This window comes from Pongo abelii, chromosome 4, assembly GCF_028885655.2.
Source record: "Pongo abelii isolate AG06213 chromosome 4, NHGRI_mPonAbe1-v2.0_pri, whole genome shotgun sequence".
NCBI classification, from domain to species: domain Eukaryota; kingdom Metazoa; phylum Chordata; class Mammalia; order Primates; family Hominidae; genus Pongo; species Pongo abelii.
This window is the reverse complement of record NC_071989.2, coordinates 71,697,320-71,719,998: the sequence shown is the minus strand read 5'-3', so window position 1 is coordinate 71,719,998 and position 22,679 is coordinate 71,697,320. Positions and strand designations below refer to the sequence as shown.

General features: G+C 37.3%; 1 protein-coding gene across 4 annotated transcripts in view; it reads right to left on the bottom strand.

Annotated features, from left to right (window-relative positions):
• Positions 1–22,679, bottom strand: part of IPO11 (importin 11) — a 220,696-nt gene that overhangs the window by 68,398 nt on the left and 129,619 nt on the right. For all 4 annotated transcript variants that reach the window (XM_024246853.3, XM_063724115.1, XM_054555604.2 and 1 more), the window contains 3 exons: positions 18,448–18,543; positions 17,554–17,667; positions 7,614–7,735 (listed from right to left, as the gene is read on the bottom strand). In XM_024246853.3, the coding sequence (XP_024102621.1) occupies positions 7,614–7,735; positions 17,554–17,667; positions 18,448–18,543 (332 nt within the window). The remainder of the gene's footprint in view (positions 1–7,613; positions 7,736–17,553; positions 17,668–18,447; positions 18,544–22,679) is intronic.

Sequence of the window (22,679 nt, the reverse complement as noted above, 5' to 3'; positions counted from 1 at the left end):
AAGACCCTCTGAAGAAGGACAGGTACAAACAAGGCCAGGCTGTGAAGACAGAAAAAATATCTAATTCTTTAAAGCTCAGACACTGACATACCTCTACAAGCATCAAGAACATTCAGCTAAATATGATCTCATTTCATATTTATCAGACTAAATAATGCATCAGTGATCTATCCTGGAAAGATGGAGATGTGCAACCTTTCAAAGAATTCAAAATAGCTTTTTTGAGGAAGCTCAACAAATTTCAAGAAAACACAGAAAATCAATTCAGAAACTTATCAAAAACTTTAACAAAGATACTGAATTTTTTTTTTTTTTTTGGAGACAGAGTCTTGCTCTGTCGCCCAGGTTGGAGTGCAGTAGCACAATCTTGGCCCACTGCAACCTCTGCCTCCTGGGTTCAAGTAAGTCTCCAGCCTCAGCCTCCCGAGTAGCTGGGATTACAGGTGTGTACCACCGCACCCTGCTAATTTTTTGTATTTTTATTTTTAAAAAATCAAACGGAAATACTGGAGTTGAAAAATACAATGGACAAACTGAAAAATGCATTAGAGGGTCTCAACAGCAAAACTGATCAAGCAGAAGAAAAAAATCAGTAAGGTAGAAGACAGAATATTTGAAAATACAGTCAGCCTGGGTGTGGTGGCTCACATCTGTAATCCTAGCACTTTGGGAGGCTGAGGTGGGTGGACAGCTTGAGCTCAAGGGTCTAACCAGACTGGGCAACATGGCAAAACCCCATCTCTACAAAAAATACAAAAATTAGCCAGGTGTGGTGGTATGCACCTGTAGTCCCAGCTAACTGGGAGACTGAGGTAGGAGGATCACTTGATTCGCTTGATCCCAGGAGGTTGAGGCTGCAGTGAGCCATGATTGTGCCACTGCACTTCAGCCTGGGCAACACAGCAAGACCCTGTCTCAATCAATCAATCAATCAATCAATCAATCAAAAGAGAAAAATAAAGAAAACACAATCAAAGGAGGAGAAAAATTGAAAAGAAATGAATAAGGCTTATGAGATCTATGGGACAGCATCAAAAGACCAAATGTAGCCGGGTGTGGTGGCTCAAGCCTGTAATCCCAGCACTTTGGGAGGCGGAGGTGGGTGGATCACCTTAAGTCAGGAGTTTGAGACCAGCCTGACCAACATGGCTACACCCTGTCTCTACTGAAAATACAAAATTAGCTGGGTGTGGTGGTGCATCCCTGTAATCCCAGCTACTCGGGAGGCTGAGGCAGAAGAATTGCTGGAACCCAGGCGGCGGAAGTTGCAGTGGGCCGAGATCGTTCCATTGCACTGCAGCCTGGGCAACAAGAGTGAAGCTCCATCTTAAAAAAAAAAAGCAAATGTTAAGAGTCACTGACCTTCAAGAGGGAGAGAAAAAAGGGTAGAAATAGTAAAAAAAAAATAATAATAATAATAATAGAAAATTTTCCAAATCCAGAGAAAGATATAAATATTCAGGGAAAAGAGAGTCAAAGACCACCAGGGAGATTCAACCCACATAAGATGATTCCAAGACATATATATAATAATCTAATTCTCAACGGTCACAAAGAGTGGATCCTAAAAGCAGCAATAAAACCAGTAACATATAAAGGGGCTCCAACACATCTGGCAGCAGACTTTTCAGTGAAAATCTTCCAGGCCAGGAGGGATGACATATTCAAAGCGCTGAAGGAAAGAAAGGGCAACCAAGAATACTATCCAGCAAAAATATACTTCAAACATGAAGGAGAGAGAGAGACTTTCTCAGACAGACAAAAGCTGAGGGAATTCATCACCACAGGCCTGTCTTACAAAAACTGCTGAAAGGAATTCATCAATCTTAAAGAAAACGATGGCAAAATGTAACAAGAAAACATCTGGATGGATAAAATTCCCTGGCAAAGGTTAACTACACAGCTGGGTATGGTGGTCCATGCCTGTAGTCTCAGCTACTCAGGAGGCTGAGGTGGGAGGATCACTTGAGCCCAGGAGATCAAGGCCTGCCTGGACAATAGAAGCTAAACTCTGCCACTAAAAAAAAAAAAAATTCTTTTTAAACTACACAGACAAAAATTCAAAATAATACTCTAATTGTGGTGACTATATCACTCATATCTTTACGAATTACAAAGACAAATCTTTTTTTTTTTTTTTTTTTGAGACAGAGTCTTACTGTGTCACCCAGGCTGGAGTGCAGTGGTACGATTTTGGCTCACTGCAAACTCTGTCTCCTGGATTCAAGTGATTCTTAAGCCTCAGCCTCCAGAGTAGCTAGGATTATAGGCATGCACCACCATGCCCAGTTAGTTTTCTGTATTTTTTTTTAGTAGAAATGGGGTTTTGCCGTGTTGCCCAGGCTGGTCTCGAACTCCTGGCTGTAAGTGATCTGCCTGCCTTGGCCTCCCAAAGTGCTGAGATTACAGGCATGAGCCACTGTGCCTAGCCAAAACAAAACTATTAATAAGAAAAATAACATTTATGCACCCAACAAACATATGAAAAAAAAACTCAACATCACTGATCATTAGAGAAATGCAAATCAGAACCACAATGAGATACCATCTCGTGCCAGTCAGAATGGCGATAATTAAAAAGTCAAGAAACAGTAGATGCTGGCGAGGCTGAGGATAAATAGGAATGCTTTTACACTGCTGGTGAGAATGTAAATTGGTTCAATGATTGTGGAAGACAGTGTGGCAATTCCTCAAGGATCTAGAACCAGAAATACCACTTGATCCAGCAATCTCATTACTGGGTATACACCAAAAGGAATACAAATCATTCTACTATAAAGACACATGCACACATTTGTTTCTTGCAGCACTATTTACAAAAGCAAAAACATGGAACCAACCCAAATGCCCATCAATGATAGACTGGATAAAGAAAATGTGGCACATATACACCATGGAATACTATGCAGCCATAAAAAGGAATGAGATCATGTCCTTCGCAGGGACATGGATGAAGCTAAGAGCCATCATCCTCAGCAATTAACGCAGGAACAGAAAACCAAGCACTGCATGCTCTCACTCATAAGTGGGAGTTGAACAATGAGAACACATGGACACAAGGAGGGGAGCAACACACACCAGGGCCAGTTTGGGGGGGGGGGGTGGGGGGTGAGGGGAGGTTGAGCATTAGGACAAATAACTAATGCATGTGGAGCTTAAAGCCTAGATGATGGGCTGAAACCTACACGTTCTGTACTTGTATCCTGGAACTTTAAGAAAAAAGAAAAATAACCACAACAATTTGCTAAGAAATGGCAATATAAAAAGATGTAAACTGAGACATCAAAAAATCAAAATGTGGGGGAATGATGTGAAGAGTGCTTGGTGTTAGTTTCTTTCTTTTCTTCATAATCAAAATTAAAGTTGTCATCAGTTTTGTTTTATTTTGTTTTTCTTGAGACAGAGTCTCACTCTGTTGCCCAGGCTGGAGTGCAGTGGCGCAATACTGGCTAACTGCAACCTCTGCCTCCCGGGTTCAAGCAATTCTCCTGCCTCAGCCTCCTGAGTAGCTGGAATTACAAGCATGTGCCACCACACCTAGTTAATCTTTGTATTTTTAGTAGAGATGAGATTTCACCATGTTGGCCCAGGCTGGTCTCAAAGTCCTGACCTCAAGTGATCTGCCTGCCTCGGCCTCCAAAAGTGCTGGGATTACAGGTGTGAGCCCACTGTGCCTGGCCTGAATTTGGTTATTTCTTTAGGTCCATTTTCTTAATACAAAACTTACTATGTATTTCAGATGCAAAAATATATCTTCCCCATTCAAATCATCTTTTAGAATTAGGTACTGCATTAAATGGATGAGAAAAAGAAGGGGATGAAATAAGGACAGCTAATTCCATCTATGTAGACAGTTTGACCTTACATATGTAAACTCAATCTTAATCCTGACAACAACCTCATTAGAAAGATACTATTAGTACCCCCATTTTAAGAACAAGGAAACAGGCACATGGGAGTTAAGTAATTTGACCATGGACATTAGCAAGTGACTGGTGGCCCTGGGATTTGAGTGTGGTCCTAAAGTCTGTAGTCTTCACCAAATTTCTAAGCCAAAAGTAGTGGATTAGAGTAAAAGAGTTTAACCATTTCCCAAATGGTCATTCTTTAGAGTCATGGTTCTAAACTGGGGGCAATTTGTCCCCAGGGATATCTAATGGCAATGTCTGATGATATTTTCAATTGTCGTGAGTTGAGGGGGTGGGAGGAAGGGGAGAGTGCTACTGACATCCAGTAGGTAGTGGCCAAGGATGATGCTAAACATCCTACAATGCACAGGACACCCTCCCACAAAAAATAATCATCTGGACCCAAATGCCATCATAATAAAAGGAGGAAAAAATGACATTTCCCAATTTAGCCTGACTTTTAAAATCATCAACATCATACTTTAGACATACCTTATTTTGGGAAAAGGAAATGGTATGCTGTAAAATCTAAAAGAAACGCAAGAATAGGAAATTACTAGTACGTAGAAAAATAAGAAATCATCATTGAGGATGCAGAAGAGGAAAAATATCCCCTAACTCCAACAACTATGTAGTTAACTAGAAGAAAGGTTACAAATAGGAAACAATAAAACTGCTGACGTGAATATCAGCACGTTCCACTACAGTATGTGACTATAAATCTTCCTAAGTCACAAGCCAATTACTATGTGCCAAATTTCTACTGCAATAAAGGCATTTTTTTTTTTCAGATTGTTACAGGTTGATACAGATTTTCTATATCAATGTTTCATCACTAGTCTATTAAGGATATTATGAAGTTAAATCATTATTCTTTAAAATTCTACTACCACATTATTCAAGACTTTCTCAGTACCCTTAAAAATGACATGACTTTGCTAATGCCCATTAGATTTGTATTTCATCTTAAAAACAAAAATTATATCTGATCTTCCATCACAAGGCTACCACCTCACAACTTTTAAATTTAAAATTCCAGTGTTTAAGAGAATTTCAAGTCTTAATAAAGTCCTATCCCTCAATTTATGTAAGTTGACTTAAGTCCCAGTCTAAGTATTAATTTTTCTTATAGATGCCAAATATAGATTGAGCATCCCTAATCCAAAAATCTGAAAGGCCCAAATCTGAGATTTTTTTGAGTGCCAGAATACTGCTACAAGTGGAAAATTTCATACAAATACTTTGTTTCATATACAAAATTATTTAAAATATTGCATAAAATTATCTTCAGACTATATGAGGTGTATATGAAATATAAATAAATTTCACATTTAGACTTGAGTCCCATCCCCAAAATATCTTGTTATATATATGAAAATATTTCAAAATCCCAAAAATCCAAAATCTGTAAGAAATATTTTAGATAAAGGATACTCAACCTATATTAAATTTCCACAACTTACATGTCAAAAACAGTTTTGAACAACCACACACTTACATAATATCATACATTGAAGCAAACAGTATTCTCATTAAAAATGTAAAACACATTTTTCTGATACAATTAGGTATCTTTCTAAACTTAACCTCCACCATTTCTAGCTTTCTTTCAATAATCTCAGTACTTTATCTTGGAGAAAATTCTAACATGTCTTATTAACTCATTTTTTTCCATTCATTAATTTATCTAACAAACAGAGTGCTGACTACCACCAAGGACCACGTTCTTTAACCATTTCAATATTAAAAACTCAAGTCACTTTTTTCCCAATGAGAGAAAGAAACACCAATGAGTTAAAATGTAGGTAACTTAAATTTGGCTTTCAAAAATAAATAAGATGCCACACCATTTCATAGTGAAGAAATCTTTTCATCTTGTGCGTGTCCACCTGGGGAGCAATATCACCTGGTGGTTAAAAGAGGCATTCCTAGTAGTGTTAAGCAGCCCAGGTTCAAATTGGCTTATGCCATGCCAAATGCTACATCTCTTACCTTAGAAATGTTACTTAACATTTTTAAGTAATGTTTGCTCTTTGAGAAGGGATAATCATGTCTATACCTCATCGGGCTGTTTTAAGAATTCAATTACCAACATAAAGCACTTAGGAAAGTATATGGCATTTGGTAAGTATTATCTATTGTTATGATATTGAGAAAAAATAATTACATATGTCCTTCATACAAATTACCATAGTAGAAGTAAATAATACAAAAAGAACAAATAAGGACTTCTAAAACTGGACTTACGTCACTAATTTATCACTAGGATGTGTATGCTCTAAAAATTCCCTAAGACAGGGTTCCACAACCCCTGGGCCATGGACTGGTACCAGCCCATGGTCTATTAGGAACCAAGCTGCATAGCAGGAAGTGAGCAGAGGGCAAGCAAGCATTACTGCCTGAGCTCCGCCTCCTGTCTGATCAGTGGCGGCATTAGATTCTCATAGGAGTGGTAACACTATTGTGAACGATGCATGCAAGGGATGTAGGTTGCACACTGCTTGTGAGAATCTAATGCCTGATGATTTGAGGTGGAATAGCTTCATCCCAAAAACATCCCCTTCGCCTCCCCCAGTTCATGGAAAAATTTTCTTCCACAAAACAGTTCCCTGGTGCCAAAAAGGCTGGGAACCGCTGTCCTAAGACATAAAGATCAAATGTAGTATCATTATTCTTTTAACACAACATCAAGCCCTGAGACCTGCTTTTAAGCCTTTAGAATTAAAAGTACAAAAAATAGGCGCCCAGCATAATGGCTTTGGTACAGAAGGGCAGCAAAAAGGGCTGTTATGCCATCAACAAGGTGGTGACCTGAGAATATACCAACATTCATAAGCGCATCCATGAAGTGGGTTTCAAGAAATGTGCTGACCATGCACTAAAAGAAATTCCAAAATTTTGCTATGAAAAAGAAGAGGGCTCCAGGTGAGTGCACTGATATGAAGCTTAATAAAGCTGACTAAGCCAAAAGTATAAGCAATGTCCCATACCGCATCCATGTGCAGTTGTCCAGAAAATGTAATGAGGAAGATTCACCAATCAAGCTCTATGTTTTTTATATACCTGCCACCAATTTAAAAAATCTACACAGCGTGAATGAGAACTCAGTACTGACTGTCAAAGTTTATTTTTAAAAGTATTTCATGCCGAACTCCACAAAATGAAATTAAAACAAAGAAACATATTCTTCTTTAAATGACCAAACCAAAGCATTTTGTATTTGCTTTATGGTAGTGAGAAGTTTTAGAAGAAAAAAACAACTTGCAAACTTCCTTAGAAATAATCCAAAATAAAAAGAAAACAAAACTAGTAATACTGTTGAATTAACACACTTTATAACATACTTTATGAAGTGCTATTGATTTTGAAATGTTAGATATTTAATGTATCTACGTAAACAGAGGACTGAAGATTAGTCTAATAAAACATAGTTATAAAATATGGAAATTCAGAAAGGATGAAATAAATTTGTAAAATGAATACAACCAAAATAAACTAGAGCCCCCACAATCCAAGAGTACCTATCCTACTCACCGCTTTCTTGATCCAGACCAACACTTACCATATCATTATCAGCTAACAAAATTCACATCCATATATATAAAAGTACCACTGCCCAGCAACACACAGCAATACTGATGGCCAAAAATAGTGTTTACATTTTGATGCTTGAAAGAAACAAATTTTAAGAAAACATTTCCTCACCTATTATCAGATGGCAGAAGAGAGAGCAAAGCCAAAGCTGAAAGTTTTCTTCTTTCAGGCTGGGTAATGTTGTCCATTCGATCAACCCACATTTCAATCATATTTCCCAAAAGCTGGTCCATCTGAAACATGAGGAGGAGGCATCTCAAAATACCTAAAATATGTTTTACTTGTGGGTAAATACTTTTAAAGGTTAAAGCCTCATAAGTCATGGTTAAAATTCAATTATAGTAAACCACAGAACTGGAATACCTGAACTGGGGGTAAGTCATGAGCTGGAAATGGATAATTTGAGCAAAACCAGAAACTGACTCTAATTAATCCTGACAGCTAAGCAGACTTATTCAAAACATGTATGTAGCCCATGAGTGATTTTAGTAATATCATTTAATAAATCACCGCCAATCTGGTACAATAAAAAAACATGCATTTTTCAAAACTGTCAGCTTGTACTTAGATTATAGTTTATTCAACTGGATGATTACTGTTCACTGTTCTCTAATTTGCTGGACTAATTTGCGGCTACCCTCAGAGGAGAGGACAAGTTGCAACCTCAAACTGCAGAGTTTCAAAGGAAAACAAATGAATTATTTCCTAAGACATTTGCATGCTACACTAAAAATGATGCTAAAACAAATCAACATAATACAGAATGTGATGGCTAATTTTATGTATAAACTCTCCTAGGCTAAGGTGCTCAGTTGTTTGGTCAAACACTAGGCTAGATGTTGCTGTGACAGTATTACGTAGACGTGATTAACATTTACAATGAGTTGACGCTAAATAAAGGAGAATGCCCTAGATAATGTGAGTGGGCTTCATCCAATTCACTGAAAACCCTAGAAGCAAAAACAGTATGCCCAGGAAAGAAGAAATTTTGCCTCAAGACTGTAACAGAAATCCTGTCTGAGTTTCCAGCCTGCTATACAAAATTCAGACTTACCAGCCCCGACAATTATGTATGCCAATTCTTTAATCTGACTGTGGAGACAAAAATGACTCCATCTTGAATGCTAATCCAGTATGATGGCTTCTGATTAGCCCTAGTCCTGGGAAGGCCTCCTGATTTCTGCTTTATTTACTGTCCCTAGTGTAAGGACAAAGCAATCTTGACTTTACTGCACTAATTATGGTCTATGCTGCATATGGCATTCTTGCACGTTCTGGAAGGGTACCTTTAATTGTCTTGCCAAGAGCACATACACCAATTCTCTATAAAATATAATAAACCTGAGGGTCTGGGAAAAGTAGCAGTGTGAATATCTACCTGTCTTGCTGCCCCTTGAACAGATTAAGAGTTGTTTTTCTCTCGTTTTTTTTTTTTGGTTTTTTTTGGTTTTTTTTTTTTGTTTTTGAGATGGAGTTTTCAGTCTTGTTGCCCAGGCTGAAGTGCAATGGCGCGATCTCAGTTAACTGCAACCTCTGCCTCCCAGATTCAAGCAATTCTCCTGCCTGAGCCTCCCAAGTAGCTAGGATTACAAGCATGTGCTACCACACCTGGCTAATTTTGTATTTTTAGTAGAGACAGGGTTTCACCATATTGGCCAGGCTGGTATCAAACTCCGGACCTAAGGTGATCCACCCGCCTCGGCCTCCCAAAGTGCTGGGATTACAGGCGTGAGCCACCGCGCCCAGCCATGAGGAATTACTTCTTATGGATGAGGAAAAAACAAAAACAAAAACAAAAAAAACAAAGAGTGGTTTCTCAAGATGGAATCTATTCCTGGTGAAGATGCTGTGAACACTGCTAAAATAACAACAAATGATTTAGAATATTACATAAACTTAATAAAACAGCAGCAGAATCTGAGAGGATTGACTCCAATTGTGACAGAAATTCTACTGAGGACCAAATAGTCCATCGTCATCATTAAAAAAAATGAAGTTTCAGTGATTTTGTTATCACTACCAAAACAACCTACTGTTCATTATCCTTTGCCTGCAACTTGCTTCAATCCTCTTTTATTTTTCCTTTTCTTGCTCTCTGAGGACCATTTAGTCTTCAGTAGAATTTCTGTCACAACTGGAGTCAATCCTCTCATTCGTGAAGGGAAGAGTCAATTGACGCAGCAAACTTCATTTGTCTTATTTTAAGAAACTGCCACAGCCACCCACACCTACAGCAACCACCACCCTGATCAGCCAGCAGCCTTCACTATCAAGGCAAGACCATCTACCAGCAAAAACATTATTCACTGAAGGCTGAGATCGCTAGAATTTTCTAGCAATAAATTATTTTTAATTAAGGTACAAACATTATTACTTTAGACATAATACCATTGTGCACTATTAATATACTACAGTATAGTGTAATTATAACTACAGTATAGCGTAATTATAACTAGTGTAATTTGCACTGGAAAGCCAAAAAATGTATATGACTTTTGTTATGAAGATACTCACTTTATTGTGGTAGTCTGGAACCAAACCCACAATATCAAGTATGCCTATACAAGTTTTCTAAGAGGTTGGAAACAAATCTACAATGTAATAATACTCTCATATTAATATTAATTTTCTGTTTTTATTAAATATTTTATTCCTTAAAATATTCTATTAAAACTACACAGTAAATGGTATTGAAAAAATGCCAATAGTATTTTTGTTCATTTTGATAGTTAAAAACTGTGTTTTTTATTTCAAACACAACTGTCTATTGTCAATTCACGATGGTACTTTACTTTTTTCCCTGACTGTTGCAAAAATTATTCACTTTTTGCCAGTGGAACTTTAATAGAAAATAACTGACATTCTGATAAAATATAATTTAGACCCTTCAACTCTTAATGATATAATTCTTAAGCATCTTTGCACCCAAACTTTATATTACTAGCAATAGTAAGCCACTATATTTTTGTTGAAATAGTAAAAGTTTCTTTATTCCAGGAATAAATACTAATTTTAGTTTGCATTGAATCCTATATTTACAGCAGTTATTGAAGACTTCTAAACTTGTTAAATATACCAGATGATGTTCTAAACTAGTTTATTATTGATAGTTTATTACTGATTAAAATATCTTCACTGTACTCCTGCAGATTCAAAACGTGTGTTTACAATACTTACAAGGAATGCTCAATTTTTTACAGTAAAATTTATACTATTCATTATAACACTTATTAAAGTCATTTTTTACCCTTGTTTGCTAATTTGCAGGATTTATGTCAATATTTTAACAACTGGTATGACCACACTGACACCTATCAGCTGAGTATCAGTTCTGGGCTGCAGAATTTATAATTAATTTAACAAGGATTCAGAGCACACTTTTAAAACCACAGCACGTTGAGCCTTGGTATAAAGTTCTAGGTGGCTTACTATAATTCTAGCTCAACAAATGAAAAAACAGACAAAAAAAGTAAAAGGCTGAGTGAAAGACTGAAAAGTAAAAGCCTGAGGAGAGAAGGCAGAGAAGAGAGGGCTGAGAGTTCTTTTCAGCCATAGTTGGGGTATGGACAGTGCAGCAAACATACGAACCAGTCAAACCTCATCAGTGTAACATGACAGATATCAAACCAGCTGTCCAATCCAGAAGACCAAATGTCTAATCCAGAATAAGAACACAGCATTCCGGAAAGGAATGTATTCTAGGTACCAGCACAATGAAGTGTCGATATAAAAGCAATATAGAATTGGGAAGAAAAAGAGGGAAAAATAGGCACTGTAAGATCTGGATTAGCCCACTAGCCTATAGATGGAGGAATAACGGTATTTCCCTTACATGTCTATACCTGATTTCCTGTCAAAACAAATGATATGTCAATGGGAAGTGAGAGACCAGGGGTATATTTTAAGTTCCTAAGCAAGAAAGAGCTCATGCCAGGCATGGTGGCCCACGCCTGGAATCCCAGCACTTTGGGAGGCCAAGGTGGGTGGATCACCTGAAGTCGGGAGTTCAAGACCAGCCTGACCAACATGGAGAAACCCTGTCTCTACTAAAAATACAAAATTAGCCAGGCATGGTGGCGTGCACCTATAATCCCAGCTACTTGAGAGGCTGAGGCAGGAGAATCACTTGAATCCGGGAGGCGGAGGTTGCAGTGAGCTGAGATCGCGCCATTGCACTCCAGCCTGGGCAACAAGATTGAAACTCCGTCTCAAAAAAAGAGCTCATGACCATCCCAGAGTTGTTATCAAGGATACAGAGACACTGACAATAATGTTTAGATAACACATTGAGGGGCACCCACAAGTGAGGCCAAGAATTCAAATGGGATCTAGGTGACTGAGGCGAAAACCCAAGATATTCAAGGGGACAGGATCCTCATGCACCAAGGGATTTTAGAAAGGGCTGGACACGTGAATACATCTAACGAGAATACTGAGCCCTCATCAAGTAGAAGTTTTGTAAAATAATCACAAACTACAAAAAAGCCACAAAACAAACAATCAAAACCAATTATAGTAGGAATCTGGGGGTGGAAGGAGTATCCAAGACTAGGAGAGCAAGGAAAGGAAAAATAAAAGAGGATGGAAAGAGAATGAAAGGAAATTGCAGGTAAAGGACAATGAGAAGTAATTAAAAGTAGGTTGTTTTGGAAGTGATACCAAAATCACTGAAACTTCATTTAAAAAAAAAATTCTCATTTTTTTGGTTTAAAAAAATATTTAAACTTTTTTTTTAGAGACAGAATCCTGTTCTGCTGCCCAGTCTGGAGTGCAGTGATCATAGCTAAGTGCAGCCTCAAATTCTGGGGCTCTATTTATTTTTAGTTTTTGTAGAGATGGAGTCTCGCTTTGTTACCCAGCCTGGTCTTAAGCTCCTGGCTTCAAACAGTCCTCTCACCTAGACTTCTCAAAGCACTGTGATTACAAGGCATGAGCCACCACACCCAGCCACTGAAACCTTAAAATGTGTTTGCTTTCAAAGTTACCAAGCAGTAACTAGAGTAGTCCTCATATGATGCTTTAATTATATGATAAGCAAAGCTAAGCCATTTTATTTATTTTTATTTATTTACTTATTTTTGAGACAGAGTCTCGCTCTGTCGCCCAGCCTGGAGAGCAGTGGTGCAATCTCAGCTCACTGCAACATCTGCCTCCTGGGTTCAAGCGATTCTCCTGCCTCAGCCCCCCAAGTAGCTGGGATTACAGGTGCCTGCCAACATGCCTGTCAAAAGCTAAGTCATTTTACTTACTCAATAAGATGTATTGTTTTTGCATGATGATGTAATATTTTAAAGCTAACAGCAGCCCAAAGAAAAATATCAATGTTAAATTACATTTAACTAATTTAATATCTCACTGGATTGCATTTGGATTTAATCAGATCAAATGTTGATATGGACCCAAATGACATTTTCTTTTTCTTAATTAAAAACTAGATTAGAAAAAAACTGAAGGTGGCTGGGCACAGTGGCTTATGCCAGTAATTCCAGTGCTTTGTGAGACAGGGGCAGGAGTATCTCTTGAGACCAGGAGTTCAAGTCTAGCCTAGGCAACATGCAAGGCTGTATGTCTACAAAAAATTTTAAAAATTAGCCAGGTGTGGAGCCAGGCGCAGTAGCTCATGCCTGTGGTCCCAACACATTGGGAGGCCAAGGCAGGCGGATCACGAGTTCAGGAGATCAAGACCATCCTGGCTAACACGGTGAAACCCCATCTCTACTAAAAATACAACAAATTAGCCGAGCGTGGTGGCAGGCGCCTGTAGTCGCAGCTACTTGGGAGGCTGAGGCAGGAGAACGATGTGAACCCGGGAGTCGGGGCTGGAAGGGAGCCGAGACTGCACCACTGCACTCCAGCCTGGGCGACAGAGCAAGACTCTGTCTCAAACAAACAAACAAATAAATAAATAAATAATTAGCCAGGTGTGGTGGCACGCATCTGTAGTCGCAGCTACTTGGGAGGCTAAGGTGAAAGGATCACCTGAGTAAGAGTTTGAGGTTGCAGTGAGCTACGATTGTGCCATTGCATTCTAGCCTGGATGATGGAGTGAGACTCTGTCTCTAAAAATTTTTAAATAAAACAGCAAATTTTTAAAATTTAAAAACATAAAAAAGTAAAAAAAAAAAAAAATGAAAATACAAAAAAAAAAAAAAAGACATACCATGTTCGTGAACTGGTGAAATTAATACTATTAAAACGGCCATACTACCCAAAGCAATCTACAGATTCAATGCAATCCCTATCAAAATACCAATTATATCCTTCAAAGAGATAGAAAAAAAAATTTGTATGGGACCATAAAAAATCCCAAATAGCCAAAGCAATGCTGAGCAAAAAGAACAAAGCTAGAGGCATCACACCACCAGATTTCAAAATGTATTACATAAGCTGGGTGCAGTGGCTCATGCCTGTAATCCCAGTACTTTGGGAGTCCAGGGCGGGTGGATCACTTGAGGTCAGAGGTTTGAGGCCAGCCTGGCCAAAATGGTGAAACCTCATCTCTACTAAAATACAAAAATTAGCCAGACATGGTGGCGTGTGCCTGTAAGCCCAGCTACTGGGGAGGCTGAGTCAGGAGAACTGCTTGAGCATGGGAAGCGGAGGTTGCAGTGAGCCAAGATTCTGCCACTGCACTCCAGCCTGGGCCACAGAGCTAGATTCTGTCTCCCCGCACCCCCCCCCAAAAAAGTGTGTGTCTGTATAACAAATACAGTATATTAACTACAAATACAGTAACCAAAATAGCATGGTACCAGCATAAAAACACACACAGACCAATAGAACAGAGAACCCAGAAATAAATCCATACATTTACAGCCAACTGATTTAAGAAAAAGATAGCATGAATATTCACGGGGAAAGAACAGTTACTTCAACCATGGTGCCAGGAAAACTGGATATCCACATGCAGAAGAATGAAACTAGAATCCCTATCTCTCGTGATATACATAAATCAACTCTAGATGAACTAAAGACTTAAAATGTGAGACCCACAACTATAAGATTACTAGAAGAAAACATAAGGAAAACACTTCAGGACTCTGCTCAGGGAAAAGATTTTATGAATAAAACCTCAAAAACATAGGCAACAAAAGGAAAAATAGACAAATGGGATTCTATCAAACTAAAAAGCTTCCATACGACAAAAGCAACAAACAACAGAGTAAAAGAACATCCCACAGGATGGGAGAAAATAGTTGCAAATTATATATCCAACAAAGGATTACTATCCAAAATACACAAGAAACTCAAACAACAGCTAAATAAAAATAATAATCCATTTTAAAAGTAGAACAATTATCTGAATAAACAGCTCTCAAACGAAGACATACAAATGGCCAACAGGTACATGAAAAAATGGTCAACATCTGCCAGGTGCAGTGACTCACACTTGTAATCCCAGCGCTTTGGGAGGCCGAGGCAGGCAGATCACCTGAGGTCAGGAGTTCGAGATGAGTCTGGCCAACATGGTGAAACCCCATAGCCAGCTGGGGTGGTGCGTGCCTGTAATCCCACCTACTTGGGAGGCTGAGACGAAAGAATCACTTGAACCTGGGAGGCAGAGGTTGCAGTGAGCCGAGATCGTGCCACTGCACTCCAGCCTGGGTGACAGAGTGAGACTCTGTCTCAAAAACAAAACAAAAAAAAGGTCAACATCACTAGTCATCAGGGAAATGCAAATCACAACCACAATGAGATATCATCTCACTCCAGTTAGAATGGCTATTACCAAAAAGGCAAAAAATAACAAATGCTGGAAAGGATGTAGAGCAAAGGGAACTCAGGCACTACTGGTGGGAATGTAAACTAGTGTAGCCATTATGGAGAACAATATGAGTTTCCTCAAAAAACTACAAATTGAACTATCGCATGATCCAGCAATCTCATTACTGGATATATACATCTCCAAAAGAAAGGAAATCATTGTATTGAAAAGATACCTACTCCCTCATGTTTATTACAGCACTGTTCAGAATAGCCAAGATATGGAATTAACCTAGGCATCCATCAACAGATGAATGGATACAGAAAATATCACACACACACACACACACACACACACACACGAATACTATTCGACCTCAAAAAAGAATGAATTCCTGTCATTCGTGGCAACATGAGTGAGGCTAGAGAGCGTTATGTTAAGTGAAATAAGCCAGGAACAGAAAGAGAAATACTGCATATTCTCACTTACATGTAGAAGCTAAAAAAGATGACCTTAAGCAGAAAGTAGAATAGTGGTTACTAGAGACTGGGAAAGGTAAGGGGAAAGTGGGGAGAGAGAGAGATATTGGTTGAAAGGTAAAAAAATCACACATAGATAGGAGGAATAAGTTCTAGTGTTCTATATAGCACTGTAGGATGACTACAGTTAACAGTAATATATAGTTTCAAATAGAAGGAGTCTGTTGTATGTTCCCAATACAGAGAAATAGTAAGTGTTTGGGGTGACAGATATGTCCATTACCCTGATTTGATCACTATATGCTGTATGTATAGAAATAGCACTATGTACTCCATAAATGTCTACAACTATTATGTGTCAATTAAAAACATTTTTAAGAGATTAATCCATGACTTTGGTGATTAAATATTTACTCATTGTGATCTCAGACTGAATCTTCATGAACTAATGCAAGGGAAGAAGGACATATATTTCAAGATATGTTGGAAACATGACCAGGCCCCTCATGGAAACAAGAAAGTAAATACATAGTAATGGCATCCTGATGTTTCCTCTGGGTAATTTTAATTTCCTCTCTTACGTTCTTAAATATTCTTAGTTTATCCTGTAATCTCAGCACTTTGGGAGGCCAAGGTGGGAAGATCACTTGAGCTCAGCATTGAGAACAGCTTGGACAATATAGCAAGACCTCACCTCTACTAAAAAAAAAAAAAAAAAAAAACTAAAAACTAAAAAATATATATTACCCCATTTCAATTAAAATTAATAAGCTAATAAAAATATACCCTATTTATTTATCAAAACAACGGTTGGGATCTCTAATTAGATTAGTCTAATTCTAGAAAAGCTACATATATTTTAAAATTTGTACTTCCTTATTCTGGATTTCCTTGTATTAGAAATAGTTATATTTGTTTTCAGCCATAAACCAAAAGATTTTAAAAATTGTCTCCATTGTAGACATATTCGTCAAGTATACCCTATCTTCAACATCTTATAAATCTTAACAGATTAATGACTTACAGCATCATCTTATTTGAATATCTCATATATAGTCTTTTTTCTTTTTTCTTTTTGAGACAGAGTTTCTCTCTGTCGCCCAGGCTGGAGTGCAGTGGCACGATCTCCATTCACTGCAAGCTCTGCCTCCCAGGTTCATGCCATTCTCCTGCCTCAGCCTCCCGAGTAGCTGGGACTACAGGTGCCCGCAACCGCGCCTGGCTAATTTTTTGTATTTTTAGTAGAGATGGGGTTTCACTGTGTTAGCCAGGATGGTCTCGATCTCCTGACCTTGTGATCCACCCGCCTCAGCCTCCCAAAGTGCTGGGATTACAGGCGTGAGCCACCGCGCCCGGCCATATATAGTCTTAAATCACCTCACTGAAAACCCCATTCCAAACTTACTCTGGTAATAGATATCAACTACAATTTTTAAAAATAAACCTTTGCTAAAAAGGTCATTTTCCACAATAATCAGAACAGAAATACTCTCAAATCAGTGGCATTAAAAATAAGTTAACTAAAGAAGTAATACAAGGATGATACATCACTCCACGCAAAATACCCGTTTCCAGATTCTGTATCAGTGAAGAAAAACAGCAGCTATAAACAAATCAACATCATATTCTATGGCTAAGCAGAATAAAATCACCTATTTTGAGCGAGGACAAAAATGTATAAGCTTCAACTGCCACTTACAGATTCCTTTTTCTACCCCAAATTATTGATATAGCATAAATTAAGATTTAAAATGTAAAGGTCTAAATACTATAAAGCTACTTTTACAAAGACTCATTATTTCATCAAACTATTTCTAATTTATATTTAGATAAAGACTTCCTTAAATTTAAATATATTGATTCTTACCTCCTGATTAAATTTATGGGCCATCTCATTGAGTAGTGAAGAAAAAAAACTAGTGTTTTGTAGTAGAACTCGACCCATAACTCCAAGATACGTGGACATCACTACAGGATACCTCTGTATAATTAAAATACAACACATGTAAAATTGTGTTATTTTACATGTGTACAAGTAAAAACAATCACTGACATAGTAACAAGCAACAGGGATATAAAATAACATTCTCCTCCATGTTACTTCTCTTTAGAATGAACTGTCAATACTGCCTGAGTTCTAACTTACTAAATACATATATGAATTATATGCACCATCTCTCTCTCTCTATATATATATACACAATAAAGAGAAAAATACTATTTATCAATTTCATATATTACTTTATTACTTTTTTTTTTTTTTTTTGAGATGGAGTTCACTCTGTCACCCAGGCTGGAGTGCAGTGGCGCGATCTCGGCTCACTGCAACCTCCGCCTCCTGGTACTATATTATTTTAAATACTCATAACATACACGGGTCCATGGATCTATTTAAGTGAGCTGTTCTTAGAAAATAACCAGTGGTTTAACATATTCAGTCTATAACAACATTAACACTATTTTGTCCCCCTCATATTCTTAGTTGTCAAGCATTGGAATTAAGCCACTCACCATTCCTGTACTTCAAATGATTTCTGTGTGAACATACATGCATATGTTTGAAAGACACATGTCAAAGAAAATCTATACTTCCCTGTGTGGAACAGGAAAAGGCAAAGGTGTCTAACTGCCCTGAAAATTTAACATAATTTAATATGATCCAAATGACAAGAAAAGCTTTCCTTCTTTATCTAACAGAGTAATTAAAACTAGAATCCTATAGTCTCTAACACTACCTTTGGAACTTAAAGAAAAATCTTACCTCCCCTTCTATAATACCCTTGAAAACATAGGGTAAAATCGGTTGAAACATTTGCGGACCTAGTACTGGGTTCACTTTAAGGGCATTTTCCACAACCTAAAAACCAGAAAGAAAGATTGGTGATAATACTGCAAGTCATTGCTTTATGAAAAACACATGTAAGTAAACAATGTACTAAAATAAGTATCACAGTCCAAATTTAAGAATGCATACACGTATGCAGGCTATGCAATATTCTGACACTAGACACACTTTTACAAGATAATCCATTTTAAAATTGCAGTTTGATATGAAGTATATAATATTTACACACAGCTATCTATCTTGCATACAACTGTATTTAATCACATTGTAATAACATAGGTATCACATGCAGTTAATGTAATTCTTACCCTTGCAATTTAAACAAATAACCCTTAAAAATGATGCACTAATAGAGGCAGCAAAAAGCATTTTTAAAACATTGGCTTTTTGATAGCTAAACAGGAAGTTAGTAACACCTATACTCACTGCCCAGAAATAAATCTACATTTAAATTAATCAACAAATTGGAGGAAAAAGGGCATGTGGCATATATACTGCATATTTATTAAATTAGAAATCATATGTCATTCATAATTATACTGATCAGTCATGAGTATTGATTGTTACATGTGAAAACTTGACATAAAAATTATTTTGATATGAGTGAGATGTTTCTTCTATAACAAAAATGGGTAAGCATGAAATTCAAAGCAGGGTCGAGTTTTTTTGTTTAATTTTGTTTTAATTTTTAGGAAGAGAAGAATGCAGTGGTCAGGAAACAGCAAAAAGGACCAAGAAGGACATTTACCCCACACTTCCAGCCTAAGTGCTTGAGAGGTGTGGAAGGAAACAGATACCATCTGAGAGGGTTATGGGCAAGGAACAGCCTCAGGGTAAAGCCAAGTTTCCCTTATGACTTGCATTAATGCTTCTCAAGATTGACTACTGACATTTTGTATGAAAAGAACCATTTACAGTCATCCCATGCATTGAGGGAGATTTAGCATCTTCCAGTGTCTGCTTACTGTGTGCCAATAGTGTACTCCAAAAAATTATGACCATCAAGAATACTTCCAAGCATTTCGAAACAGTCCCAAGGTAAGCAAATAGCATCCATTGTTGATAACAACATTTGTTGCTGCTCTAATTTTGAGCAAGAAGTGAAGGTAAGGTCCAAATAAAAGATTAAAAATATAAACACTATACTGTGGGGCAAGCACTATGTATGCTACTACTAAGAGATACAGGTATACAAGATATCAATTCCTCATTAAAAGCAAGAGGAGATAAAATTTGAAACAATAAAATTTTATCTCAAGTTTCCTTTTTTGGGAAAAAAAAAACAAAACTAGATCTGGGAAAAAAAGATAAACATGGAAAATATACAGATAAGCTAGTAGACTGAGAGAGTCATAGAGGCAGATATCACCAGACAGTATTTATCTGTGAGTAGAAAGTAAGGGCACCTGCCCATTATTAAATATATATATAATTTCACTCCCATCTAAAACCCTACTAAAATTACAGAAAAAAAATTCTAAGAAGGGGAGCATAATTTTAAAAAGACAAGAGGAATGAGAAACAAACACTGAAAGCAAGAAAGAAATTCAAGAGGAAACTGACTCATTAAGTCAGAGAAAGCTGAATCCCAAGGTGTCAAAGGAGAAAGCTGACAGAAGCAACCAGATTTACTTCATATAACTTCTCCCCCTTTCTCCACTCCAAAAAGCACAGAAAGTAGCAGAACCTTACACTTTTGGGAAGGAGAAAGGGGAAGCGAAAAATAAGAAGAAAGAAAATAAGACTGGTTGAAAGTCCGTCTAAGAAACAGAGTGCTAGATATTTTCAACTCTGTAGTATCTGGACAACTGATGCCCAATCCAGGAGAACAAAGAGAGTGTATTTTCTATAAAGAGTCTAAAAGAGATTGCTTCCAGACTAAAAGAGCCCATCAGTGCCCAATGGAATGCATTTAAATAAACTTACATTACGGCACCTCATTCTAAAATTTCAGAACAGGAACAAGCAGCAGCAGCTACAAACTTGGAAAAGAAGGAGCCCCAAGGTGGGAGTCAGCATGGCTCTGAATAGACTTCCTCAAGAAAATTAAAGTAACAGAATCCTTGACGTGTCTGAACATATTGGACATCTGTCAGACAGTTTAGTGAACATAAAAAAATTATACCAAAAGAAAAGATAAGTATTACTTCCAGGGAATACAAAAGATTGTACAGAAAAGGAGAAGTAATCACAGCTGACTACAGGTCTCAGCTTTGAAGGAAATATAGGAATCATGATGTAAACACTGAATTTTGATTACTTGGAGGATGAAGGCACAGAGGAAGTGCAAAGGCAGTATCAATACATACTGCCTATAATTAACAACTCATGAAGGAATAACACAGAGGTGTTATTTACAGATCTGAACATAGATACAAAAGAATCAATTGGCTACAAGCACTAAAAGTGGTTGTCTCTGAGCAAGGAAAAATGGCAGAAAGACAGGTGACTACAGTTTTTTTCTTTAAGAAACCTTATATATTTATCTAGTTGACTCTAAACTACGTCATATAAAATTCTGGTTAAAATTTTAAAAATAAAAAGATTTGAAGAGAATTTATAGTAATAATATATAGCTGTGGCTGGCCCCAATCCATAAGAATCTTTATAGTTTTATTTGGCGGCCGCGAGGAGGGGGTTGGGGCAAGGGAGTATTTAGAATTAATGTAAGGATTAAATAATTCCCACATAAAGCAGCATCTGATTGAGTAAATAAATAACATAATCATATACACAAATATTTCAGGGATAAAATAGTTTCTGTTGTCTAAAAGGTCAGGAACCATAGCTAGAGAAGATGAGAGTTTCTGAAAGAAAAATATCATTATCAGACTTGGGTGCAGAGGGTATGGGACAGAATCAAGAGAAAATTCAGAACTAGAGCTGGCAACATATAGAAAAGCTGAACAGTGGACCAAAGGTGAAAAAGTCTTTCACTGCTTCTAGTTTTCCTGTTTGGTCAAATGAGTACAATTCTGGTGTCAATAATAATGATGACATTCCACTCTGACATGCTGAATTTGACGTGCCTGTGGGAAATCCATATGAAATGGTCCTCTATTATTTCTCTTACACTGAAAAATGCCAAGTCCTATAACCTTATTTCTTTCTACTATTCATATACATATATGAGTTTCAAAATAACAATACCAATATTACTGATGACAACAATACTACTGAATGTAATTATAAACTTATTTTTTTTGTAATGTTACATCCCACCAGGATATACATGTGAAATACTATGTATTAAAATGAATTGAAATATTCTTCTCAAATAGCTGTGCCACCAACATCGTAACAGTTACATTCAAATGTTTCAGTCTCTTTTGTATCTTTAGGAATTGTCTTGATTTTTCCCCCTAAATCATGCTTTACGTCTACATGGTTCCAAACTCTAAAATATAAAACGGATATACATCCTGACAGATCTAGTTTCACCCTCTCCTCTTCTTTTTGCTAGATAGCTACTTTAATTACCTGGTTTATTCTTCCACTGCCTTCTTCCACTTTTTAAACAAAAGGAAACTAGAGACACTGCTCCTTACTTATATTCTCAAACTCATATAGAGATTTTCTTCATTTCTTTTTAATGGAATGCACAGTACTCCACTGTATAACTGAACAACGTGTGGTACTTCAATCATCCAATTACCTATTACTAATTGTTTTTTGACATTTTATTATTACAAAAAGAACTTTTGCACTTTAGTTTAAACCCATTCCCTTTCGAAATACACCTGCAACAGATTGTGTGTGTATGTGTTTTTTTTTTTTTTTATATATACTTCAAGTTCTAGGGTACAAGTGCACAATGTGCAGATTTGTTACATATGTATACATGTGCCATGTTGGTGTGCTGCACCCATTAGCTCGTCACTTACATTAGGTATATCTCCTAATGCTATCCCTCCCCACTCCCCCAACCCTACGACAGGCCCCGGTGTGTGATGTTCCCCTTCTTGTGTTCAAGTATTCTCATTGTTCAATTCCCACCTATGAGTGAGAACATGTGGTGGTCGGTTTTCTGTCCTTGCAATAGTTTACTCAGAATGATGGTTTCCAGCTTCATCCATGTCCCTACAAAGGACATGAACTCATCATTTTTTATGGCTGCATAGTATTCCATGGTGTATATGTGCCACATT